This window comes from Scheffersomyces coipomensis (genome assembly GCF_036884675.1).
Source record: "Scheffersomyces coipomensis strain NRRL Y-17651 chromosome Unknown DFJ63scaffold_6, whole genome shotgun sequence".
NCBI lineage: Eukaryota > Fungi > Ascomycota > Pichiomycetes > Serinales > Debaryomycetaceae > Scheffersomyces > Scheffersomyces coipomensis.
Genome location: NW_027042897.1, coordinates 205,729 through 233,160, shown reverse-complemented (window position 1 = coordinate 233,160; position 27,432 = coordinate 205,729). Strand labels below are relative to the sequence as shown.

The following is a 27,432-nucleotide window of genomic DNA, read 5'->3' as shown; positions in this document are numbered from 1 at the left end:
TAATTATTATTTAAACTTTGACTCCACATACATTTAACACATTCTCTCACATAAACTTCCACCCTAAACGGCAAATAATATCAAATGGTTATGACATAATAATAATAATAATAGTTCGTATCTTGTCATATTCTAAATGTGTATGTCTATATCTATCTGTGTGTATCTATCTATCTATCCATGAAATTTAAATTTACCACAATCATTTATTCGTATTTCACTCTTGGTTAACCTTTACTACTTTTCTTATCCCTATCCTATCCTATCCTATCCTTAATTTACTTAACTACCCCTTCCCTGCTACATCCAATATTTCTTATTTACTCCTATCTAATTTGCCATTACTTACGAATTCTTTCTTGTCCGTTCCTTCCTTCCTTCCTTCCTTCCTTCTTTCATTCATTCCTACTTCCTTACTTACTTTTTCTTTATTTGTCTGCTTTATGCCACCTTGCCAATTTACGCCTCCTTCTCCTCCTCATGTTCTCTTTGTCTATTATTTTTTTAATTATACAAGTACATTTAACCGTACATTATTAACTAATTATTGCAACATCAGTTGAGTTTTATTCTTCCATTTCCTGTACACGACCTGCACTTTTTTCCTTCATCTGCTTTGTACAATGATTTAACCACTCCACAAAGCTTTTAACTTATATATGATAGATTCAATTCTTTATTTTTAATACTACCTGTTTAAATTTTTCTTGTCACTCATCTCAATCATCATCTACATATACAGTAAGTAACTATAACAGTAATAATCCAATCCGCTTTTAAAATTGTAAATCAACCAACGACTTCCAAGATAATTTCAACTATTTAAAAATGTCTTGAATTCAAATCATTTACTTGATTGGTTAAACATTCCGTTCAATTAGTACAATCTACTGTCATTTGTCGGTTGACTAACTTTCCTTTCCTTTCATTTGACATATGGGATTTTCTATCTCTTATTATTGCAGTTATTATTTTTACTAAATAATAATTCAACTCAGCGCCAATCAATTCATAATAAACCAAATGAAATGCCTTATTAATGATGAATTTTTTTTTCTTTTCAATTTCTTCTTCTTGTTATAAACCCATATGCATAGTTCTACCCATTTTGAAATTATTCACCCATAACTTTTTACATCTCGTCTCCTCCTCATAAAAATAAAATTTTAAACTACATCAGCAAACTTAATCTCTAAATTAAACCCTGAATAAAAATAATTTCATGTTATTTTTCACCTCAAAAACGCAAAAAAAAAAACTTGTTACTAATCTGTCAATGATAATGAAAATTTCATGTAGTTGATTTATATATCCACCTTAAATTGTAGGAATGTTGACTTACTACATACTCCTATATTTCCAAGACATAACTTTGTCTAATATCCCATCGATTCCCTCTAACCCTCTCATATCCTCAAGAAATCTCTTCATAACTCTACATCATAGATGGGATAAGATGAGATGAGATGAGAATCAACTACAATCCATGCCAAATTAAGCGTCTTTGTAGTATCTGTGATTATCAGACCATAAGTAATGCATCATTCTAATTTTGTACAATAAACTACGTGTATTTCCTTCTATACTTCCATTCAGTCTACAATAGACACTCTAAATAACAATAGAATTTTTCTTAAACCAGCTAATTTTAAATTATCTTGTCCTTAAAATGAGCTAAGAAATAATTATGAATGAATTATTTTTTAGTTCGGTTATATGTATCGATTTAAATTTTATTCATCTATTGCATTTCATTCCCTTCTCTATAGTTGTGTTCCCTTTGACTTTAGGGTTTATGATTACGATTACGTATATTCCCTTCTAGACTTTTGTCACTCTTATTCACCTGATAATTTAATTTAATTTAATTTAATTTAAGTTAATCCAGGTTTATCCGATATTATTAGTTCATAAATTATTTTATTTGTGTGTTATACATTACAAATACCGAATGGGCGTTATTAAAACGAAAAATGAAAATAATGGACGTATGTATATATGCAAGAATCGTAATACTTACCCGGTCTGCTTGGTTTAAACAAATATCAGAATCTGAGATCCAGTCCAATCCAATCAGGGTACCAACGGTTATTCGAAATAAACCAAAAAAAAAAAAATAGTTCAAGAAAACAAATTGATATTATTGAACCACTATATCTTGATTCAAATTTTTAGTTAACTAAGGATAAGTTTTGTAGGTTCAATTGACAATAAGGTTGTCAATGAGTTAACAGGACCCTTGAATAATGTGAAAGAAAACGTTGTTTTATTATAACGCTAATCCTTCAAGAAATGTCAATATTCACAGGATTTAATTTCAAATGACTGACCAATCGATTCTTTCTTATCAGTAGAGTCTTGATGCTTGATTGATATCAATGAATGTTTAGCCGCTTACTTTAAAATTGCTTGTAATAATAAAAGCTTAATTCTCTCTTCTGATCTTAGCTTATCAACTTGGTTACATTTTTGCAACAAAGTATGGGGTGTTTGACCATGTGGCGAGTAAGAAATCATGGTTAAGATAAATTGGTGTTATAAACTACTAGAATGAGAGGTATTCGGGTAATATAACGATATAACAAATATGAGTATAATTTTACTATGTAAATCAATTGTAATACATGCCTTGTTCAAGTAGATATACAGCCTAAGATATTTCATTAAAAAATGGATCTAAATGAAAGTTAATCTAATGGTTCCTAAATAGATAGTTTCGTTTGTATCAATCATTCCACCAGAATTCATTAACAATAAGAGAAGCTAACAAACCAAGATGATGAAAACATTCCAAAGAAATATTAAAACTTTTTTTTAAAATTATAAATATTTATATTTATGGCGTTTAAATTTTATAGCTTAGTTATACCAAATTATTCTATATGAGCTTTAACTAGTTCAAACAAGATCATTATATGATATCCCAGTTCAGTCTGAAATAAGTTAATTACTAAACATAAACACTACACTAAGAAACTCTATGAAAATAATTTAAGGATATAACGAATATGGGTATAATAAAGTAATAATATAACTAAATCAATTGTAATACGTACTGCCTAATTCTAACGGTCAAGAAAAACAAAAAATGGACTTTCAAAAAAGAAGTTTAACCAATAACCTAGATGATTTATGATCAAATTAAATTAGCCTAAATAACTCAATAAAGTTATTAATTATAAATGACACAGTTTCCCAATTAATCCAATATCAATTATGCTGATCTAAAATGAAAACTAAAAAAGGATTCCTAAATAGAAATAGGTTTCAGTTATCCAAATGATAATGTTGTGATATAACAAGAAAGGTATATTTAACTTCTTTCTATATCCTGGAACTTTTAAGGATGATGTTGATATCATTTAAAAGAAGAGATAAAATTATTTGATAAAATTATTATAAAAAGTGTTTTATAGTTTGTCTGCACCATTAGTTAACTTTACATAATCTACAAACTATAATAAGCTTAATGAATAATATAAAGATATAACAAATATGAATTTAATAAAGTAATAGTACAAGTAAATCAATCGTAATACATACCTTTCTAAACCTTACCAGTGTCAAAAAAATATTGGATAAACAATTCAGAGTGAACTAAAATTTTGCCGCTTACACAATACATGTTAGTTAAGATTTAGCTTCAAATGAATGTAAATCTAAAGATTCCTAAATAGAGATAGTTTGATTTTGAAGAAGCCAACAAATACCATAACCAATCCAAATATAAATCAACAGATGATTAAACACTGATGCTTGTTTATTGGAACTAATAAGAAGATCAAATTTAAAATATGAATGAAAAATTTCTAAAAAAGAATTTAGGCGCCTAAAAAATTTATCCATAGAACAAATTACTTGGTTACACCATTTACGTAATTAGTTTATATGAGCTTAAACGCTTCAACCAAGGTCGTTATGCTGTAGCTTTGGTTGGACTGGTATGAGCTACATAATAATATCAAATTATTATCGTCTACAAACTACAATTAGGAATTCTCTCCAACGTAATCTAAAGGTATAACAAAAATGAAATAGTATTAAAATAAGTAAATTAATTGTAATACATACCTTTCTAAAGCAAGAGATTACCAATAAATGCACATACCATTCAAAAGTTATTAGAAATCATAAAGCTTGTTGTATCTTAAAGATTTCAATCAATCACAGAGTACTATACTTTCCATCATATTTATTTTGACCCAAAACAGTTAGATTATTTGTTAGGTATAATTTAGATTTACATCTAAAGGTTCCTAAATAGAAATTGAATAGTTATAAGATTTAGAAATCATTAGAAGCGAACAGTTATCCAACTTTGTAAAAAGAAAAAGTGATAGAAATTTTGGTTAATTATAATAGCGTTTAAAAATGATTTGACTTTGGGATAATTATTTAAAACTTATCTTGGGAAAGTTTATTATCATACAATAACTACATTAGATAATACAGTTTAATTAATATAACAAATATGAGCATAATAAAGTAATAAATCATTAACATAAATTGAATTGTAATACATACCTCTAGAATACCATACCAGATAAATTTAACCACGAATAAGCGGAAAGTGAATCCAAAACAAATCAAAAGTCCTAAAATCCAGATGATTAGTAATTGTTGAAATCCTTAGTATCTAAAGTTTCCTAAATATAAATATGATATTAGAATATACCATTCAATGTTATTAGCAGAAAACAATTATACATCTAGTGATTCTACATGGCGACAACTAGTTCCTTTGGTATAAAGAAAAGTGTTGGAACGTTTAAATTATTTTTGGTATTTATTTATAAACTGGTTAAACCATTTTACTTTTTTAGTTCATATTACTAGTTGCACTTGCAATGAACTAATTACAAAACTACAATTTACTTTGACCTACTGTAATTAAGTGTATCAGTCTTAGTATATGTTCATGAATAATTCTACAAGAAATCTTAATATTAATATAAGTTTGTAACATGAATATAATAATGTAAAACAAAGCAATTTAACTAATAATTGAAAATAGGTAAATACATAGATACTTAGTTGGACTGATAGATATAATGAATTAATAATAGTACTAAACTAAGTTAATATAAGCCTAAATATTCAGTCAATGTCATAACTTTCCAAAAACCCGACATTACAGTTGTTAATTAATAGTATTCCAACAATATAGACCTAAAATATTCCTAAATATTAGTTAATGAGTTAGTTAATTCTTTCATCAAAATCATATTGTGAAGGCATATCAAAATTATTTCAGCCAACCTATAAGGACCACAGAAAAGAAGGAGAGGAGCGAGAGAAGAAAGAAAAAAGAAAGAAGAAAGAAAGAAAGAAAGAAAGAAGAAAGAAAGAAAGAAAGAAAGAAAGAAAGAAAGAAAGAGAAAGAAAGAAAGAAAGAAAGAAAAAAAAAGAAAGAAAGAAAGAAAGAAAGAAAGAAAGAAAGAAAGAAAGAAAGAAAGAAAGAAAGAAAGAAAGAAGAAAGAAAGAAAGAAAAGAAAGAAAGAAAGAAAGAAAGAAAGAAAGAAAGAAAGAAAGAAAGAAAGAAAGAAGAAAGAAAGAAAGAAAGAAAGAAAGAAAAGAAAGAAAGAAAGAAAGAAAAAAGAAAGAAAGAAAGAAAGAAAGAAAGAAAGAAAGAAAGAAAGAAAGAAAGAAAGAAGAAAGAAAGAAAGAAGAAAGAAAGAAAGAAAGAAGAAAGAAAGAAAGAAAGAAAAGAAAGAAGAAAGAAAGAAGAAAGAAAAGAAAAAAGAAAGAAAGAAAGAAAGAAAGAAAGAAAGAAAGAAAGAAAGAAAGAAAGAAAGAAAGAAAGAAAAAGAAAGAAAGAAAGAAAGAAAGAAATAAAGAAAGAAAGAAAGAAAGAAAGAAAGAAAGAAAGAAAGAAAGAAGAAAGAAAGAAAGAAAGAAAGAAAGAAAGAAAAAGAAAGAAAGAAAGAAAGAGAAAAAAAGAAAGAAATAAAGAAATAAATAAATAAAGAAATAAATAAAGAAATAAAAAAGAAATAAAGAAATAAATAAAGAAATAAAAAGAAAGAAAGAAAAAGAAATAAATAAAAATAAATAAAGAAATATAAATAAAATAAATAAATAAATAAATAAATACCTCCTCCCTCACCTCCCTCCCTCCCTCCTCCCTAATCTAAATCTTCCTTAATCCTCCTAAATATAATAATACCTCCTAAATAATAAATAATTATAATCACATAATAAATACTTGTAACCTTTTGTAAATTTATTGGACATTAAATTTGCCTCCTCCTCCTTCCCTACCTCCGCTCCCCCAATTGTCCTCCCATTCCATATTGGTCCCTTAGTCTGTTACTGGATGTGGTTCAAATTTACATACTGCAAATTTATAATCCTGCTAAGTAACTACAATTAAATATATTCAACGCTAATAAAACGCACCTTTTCACTCTCTGTACAACAAGTTAGAAACAAACAACAGTTATTACCACTTCAGTATCAATGAAGACAACTAATTGTAGTATAAAATTATCCTAATAAAACAAAAGTGACTAAGGAGGATCCGGATTATTATTTAATCAAACAATTATTCCATTATATAATAATAAGCGTTAGTATTAGGAACAGAAAAGTCTTAGATAGAAAGTTGAATGTTAATAATCATTTTAACAACGGTTACCAGGTGGTTACCAAGGGTAGTTGATCTGTTATTTGGCTAAGCTAATGAAAGATATATAAATTGATAAACTTGTTCTATTTTTTTTTATCAGCGTTTATATATGTCTTTATTTCTGTTCAATTGGTAGCACTCCATGTCAAACATCCATACCTCCAGAATCATCTAAAATATTTTTTTTTTTTTATTTTGTGATGTTTAATAGTCACAATATGTCAAAAATTCATAAACTGATTATAGATAACGTTATAGTTTGATCCTGTTTAACTTTATAGTTGTTAAGGGCATAGTCTTAGTCATATTCAGGGTATACCTATTCCATTCTTTTATATCACATCTCATTCATTAACTAACTGCCTCGACGTTCATAGACCTATTATGTCAAAATCAGTTTTATCAATCCAATCTCATGTGGTTCATGGATACGTTGGAGGTAAAGCTGCTATATTTCCCTTACAGACTCAAGGATGGGAAGTGGATAATATCAATACGGTTAATTTCTCAAATCATACTGGGTATGGATCATTCAAGGGGAACTCTATTGATGAAAATGATGAATTAAATCCTATATTAAATCAATTGATTAATAATCTACATATAAATTATAATGCTATCTTAACTGGTTATATTCCGAATTCAAATTTGATTAATTGTATTGGGAAGTATGTGAAACAAGTTAAGGAACAAGATGATAAAGTATTATATCTTTTAGATCCTGTTATGGGTGATAATAATTACTTATATGTTAGTGAATCATGTATAACAGAATATCAAAATTTATTAACTTATAATATGATTGATATAATCACTCCTAATCAATTTGAATTGGAATTATTACTGAATAATAAAATCACTGATTTAAATACATTGAAATTATCGATTTTAAAATTGCATTTAAACTTTAATATTAAATATATTGTCATAACTTCATTAAGTTCATCGATATTTAATCCTCCTGATAATGAAGATACCGAATCAAATAAACAAGATGACAAATTCATCTATTGTGCATGTTCAACCTTAACCAATCTTAATCAAATTCAAATATTCAAAATACCAATCATAAAATCTTACTTCACCGGAGTTGGAGATTTGTTCTCCGCGTTATTATTAGATAAATTATATAATAATATTCATAGTATCACCACCACTACTACTACCACTAGCGATATTGAAAAGTTAACGAGATCGGTGAATCAAGTGCTTACAATTATGTCAAAGACATTAAAGTTGACTCATTCCATCGGTTTAAAAGAGTTTAATAAGCATAAAAGCGTTTCTAGTACTACTAATTCGTCGGGTAATATCATCGGCAAGATAAACGATGCTGATTCTATGAAATATTTTGAATTAAAAATCATTGAATCAAGATCATTATATGATTATTGTGGAGATGGAGCGTTTAAACCTGAGTTGTTAAAAGTTGATTATTAATATATATAGACCCATATAATCGTTATTATTTATAGATCCATAGTTAATAAATATTTGACTCATTTTTGCGGAAATGATCACAAAGTCAGATTTAGCAGTTAGTTCCGCACTACTGGCTGTCTTCCATAATGAACACTGTTCGTATTTAAATACTCCAATTTAACCACTTCCTTGTTGATCTTAAGAAAGAAACAACATCATAGAGATTGACAAACATCACAATGGCATCAACAACAGGATTACCTAAAGTTTTAATCATTGGATCAGGTGGAGTAGGTGCTGTTTCAGCTTTATCCTTACACACTCGTAATCGTTCTGAGGTTACTATGGTGATTAGATCTGATTATGATAAGGTTGTTAAAGAAGGTTATACTTTTGATTCATGTACTTATGGTAAAATCACAGGTTGGAGACCTCATAACATTGCTAAAACTGTTCCTGAAGCTCAAGAAAAATTTGGTAATTTCGATTATATCATTGTTACTACTAAGAATATTCCTGATGGTTATTCAACTTGTGAAGATATTATTAAACCAGCTGTTACACCAGGTGTATCTACTATCATCTTAATGCAAAATGGAATTGGTATTGATGGACCTATGAAAGAAGCATTTCCTCAAAATGTTACCCTTAGTGCCGTCACTCATATTGGTTCTACTAATTATCATGCTGTCATTGAAAATAAAGGTGCTGATAATGTTTTCTTAGGAGATTTTGATCATTCATTTGATACCTGTTCACCAAAAGTTCAAAAAATCATTAATGATTTCATTCATATTTATAAAAATGATAATGATTTGAATTTCATTAGAATTGATGATAATGTTAAAAAAACAAGATGGGAAAAATTAATCTATAATTCAGTATTCAATACCGTCACTGCTATCGTTAATTTAGATGTAACTCGTTGTCAAATCAATAATGGGAATATTGATTTATTCGGACCTGCCATGGATGAAGTCCTTGCTATTGCTAAGGCTGAAGGAGTGATTATTGATGAAGCTGAAAAAAAGGAAAAATTCCTTCATATCGGTGATGGGTTACTTTATACTCCATCTATGTGTGTTGATATGAGAAAGAATCAATTATTGGAAATAGAAATTATCTTAGGTAATCCATTAAAGATCGCCAAGAAACATAATGTTCCAACTCCAACTTTATCGGTTATTTATTCATTATTATCTATGGTTCAATTCAGAATTAAAGAATCAGTTGGATTCTTAAAAATCAATGAAGATGACTTTAAAGGTAATAGTGATGATCTTCATCAAATTTATCTTGATAAATATATTCACAAACAATAAAACTAAGAAATAAAGAAACCATATTTATATATATAATACTACTACTTATTAATAAGAGACATATTCAAATTTTATGACCAACCATTTATAGATCTTAATATGAATAAAAAACACACTTATGAACTTTCTAATTAACACCATGTAAATACCGGAGGATTGCCATTCGCCTTGACGATTCTTTCAATCACAACATCATTTAAATTACTTTCATCATGACTAGATTCCATTGGAGTTGGATGATGTAAATTATATTCAAACCCTGTAATATCATCTTCTTCAACATATCCCTTCAGTTTTGATTTAATATCAGGTGAACCAGCTAATAATAATGGGGTAGTATCATTCATAGTACTACCACTTGAAACTCCACCTACTGTTTCTTCTTCATCGGCATCTTCTTCGTCTTCATCTTCTTCTTCCTCATCTTCATCAATCTTAGGATTATAAGGCAGATATCCAGTATTAAATCCTTCTAAATCATATACACTCGATTGCATTTCTCGTAACATTTTATCATTACATACCAGTCTAGGTATCGAAGTTATATCATCAATCACTTCTAAATTCTCTCGTCTACTTAATTCCAATGGCCCAGCATAACTTAATTTTAAAATCTCAACCACATTAAAGGCTTGACCTTTCAACACTGCCAATTGTTTTAGCCAAAGTCGAGTTTTAAAATCATTATCTTTTTCAAACACCTCTTTCAATTTCGAAACCGTTTGTTCCCACCAGAACTTAGACGTTAATAACGGTAAGTAATGATGTCTGGTCTTTAATGAAAATGGTTGACCAATGATTGATAATGGTAAAAATAACCATCCGAATGGGAATGAACGCCATTGATCGGGTTGTTTCCAGGGGAAGGCTAATCCATTATCGATGGCTCCGATTTTAATAATGGGGATATATTTCTTCGTCTTTTTACCATTTTGATTTAGTTTTGGTTTGGTATCTTTAACTAATTTCCAATTGATTTTAATCATCCAATTATCTAATGATCGATCAGTATTACGAATGATATAATCTAAAATCACTAATTTCTCAACCTCTTCTCGGAATTGAGCTATACTTTTCTTAGACCATTTGAATTGGGTATCTTGAATAATCTCATCTTCACCAATTTCAACTTCTAAATTCTCAGGTAAACCATTAATATCATTAGGTATAGGATATAATCTTAACCAATTTATAGCTTCATTATACCCTTTTAAAAACATTTGAAATGACCCTACTTTTTGAGGTAATTTCGATATAGTATCCGACTTATCGAAATAAGAATAATAAAATGTAGGTGATCTTAATTGAATAACTTCAGTATGAGGAACAATATATGATAATAATTGTTGATCAATAACCGTAGCAGCAGCTTCACTGATATAACCTAAATTTGGAATCAAACATGATCTACCAAAACAACAGGGGAAGAACGTTCTATGAGCCCATTTTGTCCATTTAGGTGAGACAGGTCCATAAGGTTCTTCATCTTTCGGTTTGAACACCCCTGCTCGTTCTAAAATTTCTCGATTTTTGAAATTACGATTATATACGAAATAACTTCCTGAGGAACCAGCAGCGATTCTTTCAGGAAAGATATTTTCAATCTCAATGAGTTTCGTAACTCCATTGATTATATCGGCAAACCCTGCTTGAGTGATGAAATTAGATGGGAAATCAAAATGTTCATTAGTTTCATCTTCAACGATTTTTCTCCAATGAATAATGAAATCCTTTTCTGATTTAATAGGTCTTAAATGTTTCAATGGCTTAAATACACTATATTCGATTTTATATTTATGTTTTGCATTTCGACCTGACCCCTTTGATTTTGAAGTTGAAATAGGTGAATATGCCCATTTAGCAGCAGGGATAATATAATTCTTGGTGAAGTTTTTGATATTTCCAATTTCTTCAACTGAAATCTGAGGATTTGATCTGGTTCTAGTTAATCTTGTATGGTCATCATTTGGTACTCCAAGTGGAACTGCAATACTTGAACTCTTAAAGAATTTTGGTTTACTAGGAAAATGTGGTGATTTCAATGTACTTGAAGGAGCCCAACTATGAGATAAAACTGGAGTAGTTGAATTACCATTATGTTCTTCCTCGTCATGGCCATGATCGTCATTGTCAATATCTTCTTCATCCTGATCGTCATATCCTACCTCATCTGTTCTGTTGCTGATGGTATTCTTGGCAATTTTCAATTGTTGGGCCTTCAGATCTTCAAAAGGTGTATTGGGTGATACTGATCGTTCCCGTAATATATCTCTTGATTCAAACACCTTTAATTTATCGGCTCCACTTATAGGTGCCATGATTGAATTTGATTAATTGATGTTGCTGCCAAACACGAGTATGACGTATATAGTAATTATCTAAATTTCACGTTGCAAAACGAAGAATAAAAGTTATGTATGATGTTTAATCCTTATACTTTGATAAACTATCTTCCAGTTATCAATTCTACTTTCTTGAACAATTGAACGAATTTCACCCCCTTTAAATATTGACATATCTATACTGTAAGATGAAATCAAAAGATGGATAATTAGAGTTTATATGGAAATGGGGAATAATTGGTGGATTCCTGTATGTAACTTGAAATGACACAAAATTGTTTAATCTACGGCTATCGGTTGTTACAGACCCTTTTTGAATTTAAAGTGGTATTGGGGGTATTCATGATAATGATGATGGATCGTGGTATGGTACTACACTATAATGATTATATTATAAAATATTTATTGATGAAGAATAAAACAAACCTAATTTAAAAATTAAATACAGAAAAAAAATCGTATGATGGTAAAAGTTTACGGGAAAGAAGATGAAGATAATTTATCCTAGTTAAAAATACAACTAGTTAATAAATAATTAATAAAAAATGATATGGAAGATTGGTAGAGTCAGTCTAATCCTTTTGGGTGGGGGTATTAATTGATTGAAATCAAATCATGAATAAAGCTCCTCCAAAAACCAAGGATTGAATATAGAATAATGCCTTGATAATTGGGATATTGGTTTCAGATGCTGAATTTAATGATTCTCCAGCAGCTTTAGATGATGTAGTGGCTGGAGTACTAGTTTGTGCTGCACTGGTACTTAACACAGTACTCAATGTTGATGAAGTAATAGCAGCTTCTTTATTGTTATTACTACCTTGAGTTGTGGTAGCTCCCAGAGTAGTAGTTGTTGATCCAAATATATAACTATTCAATTGTTGGAAAAGTCCAGTATTTTGTAAATCCAAGATGATTTGTTTGACAGCACCAGCATATTTACCTAATGAACTAGTAACTGATGATGGAACATTACCTGATAATAACCCTCCAATAAATGTAGCAACTAATTGTGGTTTACTAACAGCTGCACTGACAAGAGCAGTAATATTAAGACTACTTAAACTGATTTTAATATCACCAGAACTAATAATATCTTTAATTAATAAAGCAGTCATATTTTGATAAGCTTCATCAGCTAAGAATCTCTTAACAGTATAAGTTAAGAATTGAGTTTCATTTAATGCATCTAAAACTTCACCAGTAAGATTAACAAAAAGATTTGAACTTAAAACTTTGCTAGCAATATTACCAGCAAAGTCTAATAAAGTTCCAGCATAATCATCCGAAGCTCTTTTAACTAATGCAGCAAATTCTTCATCTGAAATTTCTAAAGCATTTAAATCTCTCTTTTGGAAGACACCATCAATAATGAATAAAAGAGTATTTTCTTGGGATTTGACAACTCTATAGATTATATTGACTAATACAGGACGGAAACTATCATCTAATAAGATTCCATCTAACAATGAAGAGATTAATCCTGATTGTTCAACAGCTTTAATTAACCCAGTTGCATTAACATCAGTTGCAACTGATAAAAGAGATCCGAAATTGAGGGATGAAACATTAACGTATGAAAGTAAATTACCAGTAAGATTAGCAAGAAATTGAATTCTTTCAGGATGACCTGCAACTTCATCCAATACTGTCCAAATAATTCCTGAATTATTCACCAAGTTTAATATTGATTCAACCGTAGTTTCATAATCTCTCTTTTGTAAGCCTGATCCTCCATTATTATCTTCAAACATTTCATATATCATATTAAGGTCATCTTGTTCAAAATGAGTATTGACGAAATCTTCCCACATGGCAGATATTTCAAATTGAGTGTTATCGATCGGTATGACATTTGCAGTTGATGGTGATGATATTGATGCTGTGACTGATGCTGTTAAGCCTATAATGCAAACTGCTATAGTATTGAGGAATTTCATTGTTCGTGATGTTGATGATAGGCAAGGTAGAAAAGTGGTTAGTATCAATCTTCTCTAATGGGTATGAATGTTCTGATTGTAGTTGGGGTGGTTAATTATAAGTTCCTTTGATGGTCTAATTGCAATGGTTATAAGAAGAAGTTGATGAAGAAGAAGAAGAAGAGTTATAAAAAAGTTTTAAAAACTTTAAATGGATACGAATAGCAATTGAATTCCAACAAACCCAACCCAGGCTATATTCAAAACAATCAATTACAACTTAGAACACATTATACTCTTAAGATAGTCACGTCGATATGTCATATAAATTTTTGAACGATCTCTCTTAAGCTGTGAAATGCAAAAATTACCATTTTGGAAACTATAACAAAATTGTACTTGCCTAATTGGGAAATGTGATTGAAGCAAATACAAATTGCCTAATTGGGAAATGAGTGCCTTGGTTGTGTGCAGGACTTTGACATGTAGTAGCATTACAGTGCATTAGAGGGACGATGTAAGCATCTGCTGATACATGTAGATAGGTTTAACAAGGTCATCTCGAACAACCTAGTTGTATGACATCAATATCAATCAATATGAATTGAAATGAAGCAATTACAATTACAACTTTTGTTGAGTAAAATGTTGTGCTAAGCGAAATCATATCGTTTGATTATAAGAAAAAAATCCAATTTGTATTAAGAAATTTTGTCCTCTGTCACAAAACGGTAAAAATTTAACTCTATATTATATACAGGATGAAAATACCATTCTTTCCCGTTTAGGAAAGTATCAATTAAATCTTTGCTACCTCACCCCCCAGTTTATGATAATATTTTGACTGTGATGGTTGATGAATATTCATAATTAGTATAGGTAAATTCATTTTAGTTAATCCTTTTGTTGAAGTCTTACCAATACTAGTAAAAATAATTAATTAAAATAAATATATTAATAAAAATAACCATATTTTTAAACCACTCCGTTTAAGATTTTTGTAAGAGTAATTTTAATCTTTGGTGGTTGAAGCTGAAGTTTAAACCTTTTTTTGATATTTTCATTTTATGAATTTATTTTAACAACTTTTCTTTTCCACATCATTTCATCTTACTACTTTATACATCTACTTTGCTTGACTTTTATTCAGTTGTTGATATTCAATAACGATACATATATATACCCATCTACCACCTTCATTTATCCTTTCCCTTACTATTATCACAAGACAACCTTATAGTCATTATCCCTAGCATCATCATCATCTCAAAATGAAGTTAATTCATATAATAATTTCCATAATATTCCTTTTCACAACATCAATAACAGCTGAATTATCGAGTATTGAACAAGCTCTTGATACTACCTATGAAGAAGTTGGAGGTTATGAAAGTAATCTTGAACAATTACTAGAATCATTTGTACGTGATAATCAAGAAGTATTTCAAAAGAGAGATGGTTCAAGTACAGTGGCTACTATTAGTCAAATCTTACAAACTGTTAATAATTCAGGTATCATTTTAGATATTTTAAATGAAGTTGCAAGTACTCCAAATGCCACTGCCATCATTTCAGGATTTATTGTTCAACTTTTAAAATCAAGTAGCGGAGTTATTCAAGGATTTAATGTTACAGTGAATTTCACTAACATTTTAAATGCTGTAAATCAATCTCAACTTGTTCAATCAGTAGCTGGTGGTCTCTTAATCAATGATGCCAATAGAAATAAACTTGCTTCCATTGTTGGTCCTGGTCTTGGTAATTCTCCTTGGGTTGGATATCTTTTACTTGGATTAGGTAATGGTCATGATTTAACCATTGATTATATTGCTCAACTTATTCAAACCACTCCAAATAAGAATAATGGATCTGTTGCTAATGCTGGATCTAGTAAATCAGTTTTATTTGGCTTTGAAAAACGTGATAATGCCACCGATCAATATGCTGGATCACTTCAAAGTTTCCTTAATAATTTAGCTCAACAAGTTTTAAATTCAGCCATTGTAGGTAATTCCTTAAGTGATATCCTTATTGCTGTGAATCAATCAGGTATTGTGGTACCATTAGTACTTGATATTTTACAAGATACTGCTGTGGTTAAAATGGTCATTTCTATAGTGGGGGATTTATATTCTTCAGGAGTATTTGAAAATGTTGATATCAATTATTATTATCGTCTAGCTCAAAAACAAAATTATTTATCAAATGGGTTGGAATTCCTTGTATCTAATCCAACTTGGTCTCCACCTATTGGAAAATTATTGGAATATTTAGAAGCAACTGGTGTTTATCAAAATTTACAATATGCAATGTATGGACCTCCCAAAAAGTGAAAAAAGTTGTTCCTAAAACCATCATACAAATCATTTAGATAAAAAAAAAAATATTTGAATACCTTTTTAATTCTAACTCATCTTTATTTTTATACCTTGTTTCTATTCATCTCTATTTTTCTTTTTTATATATTATCATTAGCGTTATTAATGATATTTCTCCTTTTCTTCATTCTATTTATATGTATAATTTTTATTTCAATATCTAATTAATCTACTGTAGATGTTTATAATTTATAAGAATGTTTATTAAAATATATTATACAAAAACAAGCAAGACAATGCTGAAAACAACTATTAAAATAACAAAATAACATAAAAACCAAACGATGAACAAAACAGTAACAAATTTACTTTTATAAAGTTCTATTAAAATAAAAAAACAAAAACAATGTCAAAAACCTAGAATTTTAATGCATGCATAATACCATACCCAATGGTAATAACAACAATATATGCAATAAGAGAAGCTGGAACTCCTCTTGTGATGAACGTATTAACGGTTAAATACCGTTTACCCACTTCATCCGTCATACTAATGGCGGTAACATTAGGGAATCCAGATGTTGGTAAACCCATAGCGGATGAAGCTAAGAATGCAGTACCCATGACTAAAATTAATGGATGTGGAACTGGTAAACTATCTCCCACTTCTTTAACTAATGGGATAATGATTAATGCCGCAACGGTATGAGAAACAAAGGTGGCAACTACTAATATTAAAATACCAAAAATAATAAGAATAACAAATACATTGAAATCCATAATTCTTTCTTGTAAAGCATGAGCAATGGTAGCTAATAATCCGGATGATGTGACAGCACTACCTAAGGCAATACCACCCATGGCTAATAAAACAATACTCCAAGGATAATTATTTAAATCATCAGCTTTAAGTAATCCAGGACCGAAAAGAAGTACAATAGGAATGATAGTGATAATACCAGCTTGACCAAATACCCCTTCGATTTTAGTCATTACACACCATAATAAAATGGTTGCAACTGATACAGCACAAATATAATATTGTTTCACAGTGAATTTTTCCCTGATTGGTTTATAAGCTTTTAATTTAGTAGTATGGATTTTAAATGTCAAACATAATAAACCCCAAATTCCAATCATAGAAATGATTGATACTGGTAATGCTACTGCGAACCATTTCCCCCATCCTGGATTTGGATTCATATATTCTAACGCAATAACATTTTGAGGTGATGCAATAGGTGAGGCCATACCGGCAACATTAGAAGCTAAGGCAATACCTAACACTAAAGCTTGAGATACTGGTGAACTGGTAGGTAAAGTTCTTAACATAGGTTGAATTAATGAAAAACATAATACTGGTGCAGCCACATTTGAAATCCACATAGATAAGAATAATGCAACTGCCATGATTGAAATTAAAACATTTCGAGGTTTTGTACCGGCAAATGCTAAAATGAAAGATGCAAGAACTTTAGCGATATTATATTTCGATAAGGCAGCTGCTAAAGTAAAACCACCTATCAAGATCATAATAGTTGAATTCCACATCGTACCTAAGATATAAGTTGCAGAATCAGCAGCAGCCATTGGAGTATCAGTACCAGTAACTTTAATAACTTTACAAGTGACACATAATAATGGTACAAGCATTGAAGTAGTGAAAAGAGGTAAAGCTTCTGAAGCCCATAACATAGCAGCAGTAGCTAAGACCGCTAAACAACGAGCTTGAACTGGATCATTAAAAGTTTTAACCGACATTAAGACGATGAAAACAGTAATAATAACTAATAATTTAACAATTTGCCATTGCACTAATGAAGTTGGGATTTTAATATGATCATGACCAGAAATACTAATATTAAACGGTAATTTAAAACTTGACATTCTCACAAACATAAAACTATCTTTAATATGAGCTTCATCACCCATTTTATTAGCTTGGGTTGCTCCACCATCGAGTTCTAAATTATAAGATTTCTTTTCAAATGATAATAAATCTTTCCAAACTGTAGTTCTACCCCAAACGATATGAACTCTTAAATGAGATTTCAAATCTTGTTTAACTTTTTCTAAATCTTCAGTGGTGGTTTTGGAAGTTAAAATATCGGATAAAAAGGCATAAATCTTGGTGATTTGATTTAATTTATAATCTAAATTATCAACAGTTTCAGAAATGAATACTCTGGAGTTGGAAGGTAAGAAATTTGTAATGAAATCAGTTTTTATTTTGTAATTACAACTTTTATCAAATTTCTTACAGATTTTCGTGAATCCCATTCTATTTAATTCAATAAATGATTTCAATTCAGAGATCTTTATGAATAAACTTTTGGATTTTTCTTTTAAAGTGATTTTAACTTGAACTTTTTTATCAAAATCAACATGAGATAATAAGACTGAATCTTCACTGTGGTGATCATCTTCATCATCATCGTCGTCTTCATCATCATCATCGTCTTCATCATCTTCATCAGCGGCGATATATTCTTGTTTTTCTAAATCAACGGGGAATGAACTTTCATGATGATGATTATCATGATCATTACCCACATGATTAATGGTATCGAAAACGGAAGCATTAGTGACGGTTCTGGATAAAGTTGATTTTAAATGATATTGATGATGTTCATCGGTAGTAATGACATCGGGATTTTCATGATGATAAGCTTGAGTGAATCTAAATACATCTTCGATATGAACATGATTCAATTCTAAATCTTTAATAAGATTCTCATAAGCTAAAAACACTTCAGATTCCTTTTGTTCATAAAATTGAGTAATTTTTTGAATTTCAATTAATAATTGTTTGGAGAAAACTTTTAAAGGATCAAAAGTGGATGAAGATGGATCAGAGTATTTGGTTGAATCATCAAATGAAATAATAGTTGAAGTTTCATCATTATCATCAGTTTCAACTTCTTGAACAAATGATTCTATAGAGGTATTGTTTTTATTAAGAGATTGAGATTGGTTTTCACTTGATGAAGAACCAGTATATTTTTCAATATCATCTTCAGTAGATGAAGTTTCAATAATTTTTGGAGCTGAATAATTCAATTTTTTAAATCTTTGAATTAAAGAAGTGGCATTGAATTTTTTATCTTTAGTAGTATAATTTTCATTATTATCCTTAACAGTTAACTCATGTTCAACTTTTTTATGTTTATAAATATCAACTAATTCAGTAACCGTAGTTTGATTAACATTTTCAACAGATACACTACCATCTTTAGGAGCATTAGAAGCAATAACTACTTGATCTTGTTGTAATTTATAAATGACTTTTTTTAAAGCAGGATAGTTAACATAACTATCTTGCCATTCAGGAACAGCATTAAACTTAAGCGAATGTTCAAACTTCATTATAAGATAATGAACTCTATAATAGTATTTTTAACTGTCGTGTGACCTTTAACCAGATACGGTAAAACTTGTGCAACCCAAAAACCCTTACTTTAACAAATGGTAAATCTATAACTAACTGTATTTCCCCCTTAAGATTAGGTAAAGTAAAGTTATAATTGGAATAGATAAGCCCTTTCAAATGTCTTAGCCCACGTTTTTTGCCAGTAAAATGGAAAGCTAATGGTTGTAAAAAAAGATCTCTATAAAGTGCCAAGGGAGTAAATGGATCGATCGACTAAACAGGTTAAGACTCGTGTGATGAATTTCTTGATTCAGAAGAAGAAAAATTTTTAACGATTTTATTTTTGAAAGTGACTGTTTTTAAACAACGTGGGCCCCTTTAGTTCCAATTGGTTATAGTAGTTTAAATTTCTTTTTATTATTTTTTACGATGAGAATTATTTTTTGAGCCCACGTGGGGTGGAAGATTCTTCTTGTGTACTGCGGTATGGAGTTGTTGGTTATTCCTGTATATAACTCTAATTTTTAACCGTAAATTAACACAAAAAAATTAGAAGTGATGAATGACAGAAATGGTAACAAACAGCGAAAGGATAATAATCTAATTGATCTAAAGTATAATTGTTTTGAATTGTTCAGTTGTTGTTGCAAAAACTTATAGGATTAAATAAGAAAACAAAACAAAAGTGATATCAATTGAAAATTAATTCTTCAATTCATTTCTCATCTATTTATTCTTAATCGTTAGCAGCATATACTTCGCTATTGGTATGTTATGCTTAACTATGGTCAATTATAATATATTGTTAAACTGTTAATTAGTCAAGTATAACTATAACTACCACTAATTATCATTCCTCTGATTCATTCTACACCACGGACTTATTCCTCCAATATCTCAAATATACCGGAATGTATAGTAAAATATTTTCCTTGTAATATCACATTTTGAGGAAATTTGTATTAAAGTTTTCCTAAATTTTATACCTTCTAATTGATAATTTATTCATCATTATCAAACTATTTAAATTCATCTTATTATTCATAGTTTTCATCAAATCCTCATCACTCTCTTCTTCTTCTTCTGCTGTTCATTAAACTCAAACAAAAAATCAAAATATGAAAATTCTTAATTGTATTATAATCTTAATCCTTACTGCCTTCGTTGCAGCTGAAGATAGACAATTAGATCTTGCTGGATTGGAAAATACTCCAAGTTCATCATTAAATAAATTATCGGTTCAACCTCTTGATCGAGATGAATTAGAAAATCATCCTCGACAATATTTAGGTGATGATGCTGAAACTACCATTATTTATAAAATGAATGATTATAATGATGATAAATATAAGAATATTATTCTTCATAGTTCAGTATTGAATACTGCTGAAAGACTTTCCGGTAATGAGTTTGCTGTTTATACCGGCAGTGAAGATTCAAGATGGATTGAATTTCGTACTGATTATTATAAAACTAAATTTGCTCAACGTGTAGCCATTAGTCCATGTCTTGATGAAACAAAAGGTAAAGGTGGTTCACTTTCGGGTTCACTTTCAATGTATTTTGGAAAAACTTCGTCCATTGATTTCACTTATGGTGGTGATTTATTGTTTGGTACTAGTATTAATATGGATTGGAAACCTGAAGTTAGTTCAACTTTTACAACTACTGGTTCATATAGTTGTAAAGTGCCTGCTGGTAAAGTGGGTCAAATTCATATGTCCCCCATGGTTTATGAAGCTATAGATGCCCAAGTTAGAAATGTTACATTTACTCCTGGTTATATTTATGATGGCCTTGCTTATAGTGAATGGGAAACCAAAGATCTTTCTTATCCAACTTCTAATCTGTCTCCTAAATTTTTTTGTGTTACTTCTGATAAATGTACTAATATTCCATTCGAAGAACTGTATACTAAATAGTTATTCTACTTTATTAGTCAACTTTCTCTACTTTCTATTCCTAGTTCTATTACTATTCTATTTCTATTAAATAATTGTTTCTACGTTTAATAATATATTTTGCAACTATAATTTTGTTAACTCTCACACGATAAATCATTACACGTGACCGTCTTAGCAGAACAAAAATATGTGGCTGTCTCAACATCATCAAATAACGATACATAATACTTATACTTAAGTTTACAACCAGTTAAGGTTTGGATCATTGGGAAGAAGATATCATCAGATAAGATATCGTCACATCAGACCTCGTCAGATCTCATCTCATCTCAACATCAATTTCAATCAACTCCAGTCAAACCCCGGAAGTTCATATCAATCAATTGATTACGTTGTAACAGAACAGAGTATGACTCCTCCTCATCCTCAACCTCAAAAGTTTAGTAGAGGAATCATTCATGAAGGTGAATATATACTGATACCAGCAAGGCTACCATTGCCCATCAATAGTACCTCATCTACTGACTCCTTCCCTCTAGTGAATTCTCCTAATTCATCGACTCCCGTACGATTGAATTCTCCTAATCTAACTGTGGCCGATTTATCCATCTTGGATAATAATAGTCCTCATTCTCGTCATGTTAATATTCATACTGGTTCTAATCCAAATAATAATAATCATAAATCCCATAATTATATCTTAAATAACGTCACCAATAATGGAAGGGAAGGTAGTCCTCTCTTTAATGATAATGATTCCATTGCATCAAATGGAACACCACCTCCAATTGTTCCTGCCACTCCTTTCTCATTAGTATCTAATTCATATATATCCCCTGATTATTCTCCAACGTTAATTCATAAATGGACTCATACTCATTCTATATTATGTGTGATACCGGCTCCTCAAAAACAATTATTATTCTGTGGAACTCAAGATTCAAAGATTTTAGTATATGATATGATTGAATATTCCTTGAAATATGAAATCAATTGTGGTCATCAAGATCAAGCTGCATCAGTCTTAACTCTTACTTTATCTAAAGATGAAAATTATTTATTTAGTGCAGGTTCAGATTCATTAGTTAAAGTATGGGATGTATCAAATGTTCATAAACTTAAAAAGGAAAACATTGCTCCTACAGATGATAGTAATGAAACCATAGATGAAATCCATTGTACTCATATAATTTATTCATATGTTGATATTGGAGATATTTTCTCCATTGCTTGGTGTGATGCATTATCTACCTTATTTATTGGAGCTCAAAATGCATCGATTTTATGGTGTACTTTATCCCTTGATGAATCAAATCATCATCCTCATGCCACGTTAAAGAATATGGGAAGATTACCTCATTTAAGATATAATAAATTCTTTGATTCAAGAGGTCCCGGTGGATCATTTAATACATTACAATCCAAACATCAAATCTTACGAAAAAATTCCACTAATTCTCAAAACATTCCTAATTCTCCCAAATTAATCGAAGTTAAAAATGATGATATTATAAGATTTGCTCATAATGGGTATGTCTACTGTATGGATATATTCAGATGTAAGGGTGGCGATGAAGATCTCAATACTGATTTCAGTTATCATTATCAAAACATATATGATAATATATTAATTTCCTGTGGTGGAGATGGGTTAGTTCATATTTGGGGGATCAATTCTAATGAAGATGAGAAACATTTAACCATTTCCAAATTCAAAACGTTGGAGAATGAAGAATCAGTGATATCTATGAAAATTGTTAATTCCTATCTTTATGTCGGGTTAGGTGATTCAACTATTAATGTGTGGGATCTAATGACATTCCAATTAATCAGATCGTTTCATTTTGAAAGTAATGATTCATCCTATGATGAAGTATTAAGTCTTTGTATTTATAATGATTGTATTTTTAAAGCTTCAAACTTGGGTGGATTGGTTAAGTTCAATTTAAAGAGTTATCCTGTCAATAGTACCCTGGTTTTCAATGATGATAGTGAAAAGGGAAATAATAATCCTGCTACTTTAGATAAACGATCTACAGTAATCCTTACTAATGAAGATGAAAATTTTAATAAATTATTTTCTCAAACTAGTCATCATGATGGTGAAGAAAATCTTGGTTCGGTATTGGCTGCTAATATTTTCACTGATAAAACCGGGAAAACAACTTATTTATTATCCGGAGGTCACAAGGCTCTTTGTTTATGGGATATCACTAATGTGGGCAAGTCTACTCAAAAACCTCAACCTGATGAAATTGTCAATTTAAAATCGGCTAATAAACAGGTGGATATTTATAGTAATGAATCATTATTAAAATCATTACAAAAATATATTTCTTATAAGACCATTTCAAAATTCCCTACCCTTTATTTAGAAGATTCTCGTCAATGTTCCCAATTTTTATGTCGACTTTTGATTAGTTTAGGTGCTTATCAAACTAAATTATTACCGGTTGAAAATGGGAATCCAATAGTTTATTCGTTATTCAAACGAAACAATAAGCTGGATGAGGATGGAAATGATGAAGATGATAAGAGTACTCGTCTTTTATATTATGCTCATTATGATGTAGTGGATGCTACTAATCATGAAGCTAATGATTGGGAAACTGATCCATTTGTCCTTACTGCACATGATGGGAATTTATATGCAAGAGGTGTATCTGATAATAAAGGTCCTACATTAGCTTCAATCTATGCCGTGGCTGATTTATATCAACGTAAAGAGTTGTCATGTGATGTGGTGTTTATAATTGAAGGGGAAGAAGAATGTGGATCAATTGGATTTCAAAAAGTTATTCAAGCTAATAAATCATTTATTGGTGATATTGATTGGGTTATGCTTTCTAATTCGTATTGGCTTGATGATGAAACTCCATGTTTGAATTATGGATTACGTGGGGTTATCAATGCCACAGTGAGTATCAAATCCGATAGACCTGATCGTCACTCGGGTGTTGACGGTGGTGTTTCAAAAGAACCTACTATGGATTTAGTTCAAATTCTCGGTCAATTAATCGATCCAAAGACTAATGAAATTAAATTAGATTCATTTTATGATGATGTTTTACCTTTAACATCTAAAGAAATTGAATTTTATAAAACCATTGAAGATGCGGCCTTACATAGAAATATCAATAATCAAGATATTAAAACTTTAATTTCAAAATGGAGAAATCCATCATTAACAATTCATAAAATTCAAGTGTCAGGTCCTAATAATAATACCGTTATCCCTCAGATTGCCAAAGCTACCATATCGATTAGAATTGTACCAAATCAAGATTTAAAGAAAATTAAACAATCATTAATTAATAAGTTAACTGAATTATTTCAAGATTTGAATTCCGATAATAATTTACTGGTCAATATCTTTCATGAAGGTGAACCATGGTTAGGAGATCCATCGAATTTAGTATATTCGAAATTATACGAAAAGATGAAATTCCATTGGGATCAAGTTGAACCAATTTTCATTCGTGAAGGAGGATCAATTCCATCCATTCGATTCTTAGAAAAATGTTTTGATGCTCCTGCTGCTCAAATTCCATGTGGTCAAGCTTCTGATAATGCTCATTTGATTAATGAAAAGTTAAGAATTATCAATTTATATAAATTAAGATCAATCTTGACTGATACATTCCAAGAACTTGGTAATTGATTGATTCTTACCCCCTGTACATATGTATATATATTTATTTAATTATTTATTCTATTTATTCTATAGTGAAAAAAAAACTGTTCTTAACAGAATATAAATGCATTTAATTTGGTAGGTCGATTACTTTTATTATTGTAACATACTCTTGAAGCAGTTGAAGCAGTTCGGATGATTTTATTAATATGTTTGATATTATGACTCTTTTTCAACATCAACTGTCGGGTACTGTATTCATCATCATTATCATTATAATCTTCTTCATCTTCATCATACTTCACGAGATCGAAATCATAATCGCAATTCAACCAATGATGAGTGATCTTCTTCTTCGATTTGGGATAAGCATTGATGATCGATGCTGTACCTCTAAATCGTAAATTCTTCCCCTGATGATTCTGATGGGTTTGTCCATGGTTATGATGATGATGATGATTATCTTCATTGAATGATCCTGATGAGAAGGAATTTGGGGAGGATTCATTGACAGGTGTACTTGGTAACGATGAAGATGAGATAGATGCACTTGAAGTCGATGTTGATGATGATATGGTTGAATCCATACTTCCAATCGATACTCTTGGTTTTATGGTACTTGAAGCTGATAAATTAGCTTCATCAGTAGTAGTAGAATTAAATGATGAATTCAAATCCGATAGTATCAATAATACTTGTTCAAGATGAAGTTTATCCTTATATGCAAGTTTGAAATGATGAATCGCTTTATCTTGTTGATGTTGTTGGAGTTGATTCAGTTGTGGAATGGTTTGTAAATGATTATTAAATATAATCACGTTATATCGAGATTTAGTTGATTCCAAGCCATTTGAAGCCAGGAATAATTGAATTAGTTTCATTGTGTCATTATCATTTTGAAGTTGGAGTTGTTTATTAAAGATTAAAATTTGATCGAATCGTTTATGATATTTCGAACTTATCATTGATGATTTGATTTTAGAATAATCAACAATTGAGATTTGGGATTGATCAATTTGTTTAAAATGATTCAATATTATTAAAACATCATTAAGTTCTTTATCTGAATCATTCAAGATTATTAATACTTTCCCCGTATGCATAATATCCATATTTGATGATGAAGATTGTAAAAAGGAGTAAAATGGTAACATTATATCATATAGGAATAAACAATCATGCATACTTACATTTTTGGGAATCTCAACAAGACTATCTTTTGGGTGTAAGATCTTTAAATAATCTTGGAATCCACCATCGATGTTGATACCATACATGATATTATTCAAACATTGATAACGAGTATGTAACGGGGTGAAATCATTGAGTGGAAAAGACGAAGAAATATGACTTTGTTTATTAAGAAGGAATTGACATTGTTGACATAGATGTTTTTGATTTTGTAGTAAACAATTTGAATATGGGAATACCAAGTATTTCTTATTTGCGGTAGATGAGAATGATGATGATCTTGATTGATGAACTTTCCCAATGATTTTGAACCCAGGAACAATTTGTTTGGGATTAGGTTGATGATCTCTATTATAATGAGAATGACGAGGATGACGATTCTTACTTTCATTAGTTGATGTGATGAAATCATGATTATAATCAATGCCAATTAATTTCACTTTAAGGATGACTTGATCGAATTCACAATTCAATTCATGATTTAATTTAACCAATTCTTTCAATTTCTTTGATTTAAAATCATATAGTCGTTTAATCGGTAAAGAGTTGATAACTTCCGGTAGTATGAATGATTCATTGGAGAAATTATCATTTATAGGATTTAAATGTTCATTAGTTAGATAACTTGTTGAAGTCATCCCAAGCTAGGTATTTGTTTGTGATCTTGTTTTTTGTATCAATTGCAAAAATACGATGACGATGGAAATGAATGTATAAGTGACTGATGATGATGATGATGATGATGTTTGCTAAAAGCTTTTTTAATACTTCAATGAGGTTGTTGACTTGGTAACTCTAGAAGATCAATTGTCAACAGATTTGAATAAGATTTGATATGAAATCAAACTGATTTTGTGAATCTTCAAGGTCTTGGAAACTTTCAAGTAAATATTGTGATTTTGTGAAGCACTTTGACCCTCGTACAGGATATTACTTTTCTTATAAAGGTTATCAATGGGATAATTTTCTTCTTGTGGTAAATCAATTCAATGATATGTTATGATTTTTGAAACCGTTGTACAGACGTGGATGTGGATGTGGGATTGTTCTCTTGATCGTTGTTATTGTTATTTATATGATTTTTAACAATGGTAAACCAAATTGCTGTGAAAAAATTGTCACTAAAAAAATAAAAATAAAAAATAAAAGAACTCCCCCCGAAATTTAGACGACGACGATTAAAAAAGAAAATTCTGTTAAACAGGTATAAAGTCAGGACAAGCTTAATTGTATTTATATAAAATTAAATACTGTTACTAAATTCTTATTTGTGAAACATCTTCATCATCTCCTTGATGAATTTGCCTCGAATTTGTTTTATTTATATATTTATTTATTTATTTTTAATGGTAGCTATTTCCCACATTTCTTAACTTAAATAA

The 27,432-nt window shown here is 29.8% G+C and overlaps 9 protein-coding genes across 9 annotated transcripts; 5 read left to right on the top strand and 4 right to left on the bottom strand. All coding sequences in view use genetic code 12, as the record gives it.

Moving 5' to 3' along the window:
* The first annotated feature begins 6,837 nt into the window (after positions 1-6,837).
* On the top strand, positions 6,838-8,179 carry BUD16 (putative pyridoxal kinase). Its single transcript, XM_064904046.1, has one exon. The coding sequence runs from the start codon at positions 7,013-7,015 to the stop codon at positions 8,066-8,068; it is 1,056 nt and encodes a 351-aa protein (XP_064760298.1). The 5' UTR covers positions 6,838-7,012; the 3' UTR covers positions 8,069-8,179.
* DFJ63DRAFT_211863 (uncharacterized protein) lies at positions 8,180-9,470 on the top strand. Its single transcript, XM_064904049.1, has one exon. It carries the CDS (start codon positions 8,290-8,292, stop codon positions 9,370-9,372), a length of 1,083 nt encoding a protein of 360 aa, XP_064760297.1. The 5' UTR covers positions 8,180-8,289; the 3' UTR covers positions 9,373-9,470.
* DFJ63DRAFT_211642 (1-phosphatidylinositol 4-kinase) lies at positions 9,438-11,834 on the bottom strand. The gene has a single exon (XM_064904048.1). The coding sequence runs from the start codon at positions 11,688-11,690 to the stop codon at positions 9,504-9,506; it is 2,187 nt and encodes a 728-aa protein (XP_064760296.1). The 5' UTR covers positions 11,691-11,834; the 3' UTR covers positions 9,438-9,503.
* A 401-nt stretch (positions 11,835-12,235) lies between these two features.
* Positions 12,236-13,780, bottom strand: PGA45 (Pga45p). The gene has a single exon (XM_064904047.1). The coding sequence runs from the start codon at positions 13,652-13,654 to the stop codon at positions 12,323-12,325; it is 1,332 nt and encodes a 443-aa protein (XP_064760295.1). The 5' UTR covers positions 13,655-13,780; the 3' UTR covers positions 12,236-12,322.
* A 1,124-nt stretch (positions 13,781-14,904) lies between these two features.
* DFJ63DRAFT_314723 (uncharacterized protein) lies at positions 14,905-15,966 on the top strand (the record flags this gene model as incomplete). Its single annotated transcript, XM_064906413.1, has 1 exon — positions 14,905-15,966. One exon carries the CDS (start codon positions 14,905-14,907, stop codon positions 15,964-15,966), a length of 1,062 nt encoding a protein of 353 aa, XP_064760294.1.
* A 402-nt stretch (positions 15,967-16,368) lies between these two features.
* PHO87 (SPX domain-containing inorganic phosphate transporter) lies at positions 16,369-19,317 on the bottom strand (the record flags this gene model as incomplete). Its single annotated transcript, XM_064905224.1, has 1 exon — positions 16,369-19,317. The coding sequence occupies one exon, from the start codon at positions 19,315-19,317 to the stop codon at positions 16,369-16,371; it is 2,949 nt and encodes a 982-aa protein (XP_064760293.1).
* Positions 19,318-20,439: 1,122 nt separating this feature from the next.
* DFJ63DRAFT_314721 (uncharacterized protein) lies at positions 20,440-21,243 on the top strand (the record flags this gene model as incomplete). Its single annotated transcript, XM_064906412.1, has 1 exon — positions 20,440-21,243. One exon carries the CDS (start codon positions 20,440-20,442, stop codon positions 21,241-21,243), a length of 804 nt encoding a protein of 267 aa, XP_064760292.1.
* A 391-nt stretch (positions 21,244-21,634) lies between these two features.
* On the top strand, positions 21,635-24,886 carry DFJ63DRAFT_289260 (glutamine amidotransferase subunit; the record flags this gene model as incomplete). Its single annotated transcript, XM_064905213.1, has 2 exons — positions 21,635-21,848; positions 22,041-24,886. 2 exons carry the CDS (start codon positions 21,635-21,637, stop codon positions 24,884-24,886), a joined length of 3,060 nt encoding a protein of 1,019 aa, XP_064760291.1.
* An 83-nt stretch (positions 24,887-24,969) lies between these two features.
* Positions 24,970-26,688, bottom strand: DFJ63DRAFT_336844 (uncharacterized protein; the record flags this gene model as incomplete). Its single annotated transcript, XM_064908441.1, has 1 exon — positions 24,970-26,688. One exon carries the CDS (start codon positions 26,686-26,688, stop codon positions 24,970-24,972), a length of 1,719 nt encoding a protein of 572 aa, XP_064760290.1.
* Positions 26,689-27,432: the final 744 nt, after the last annotated feature.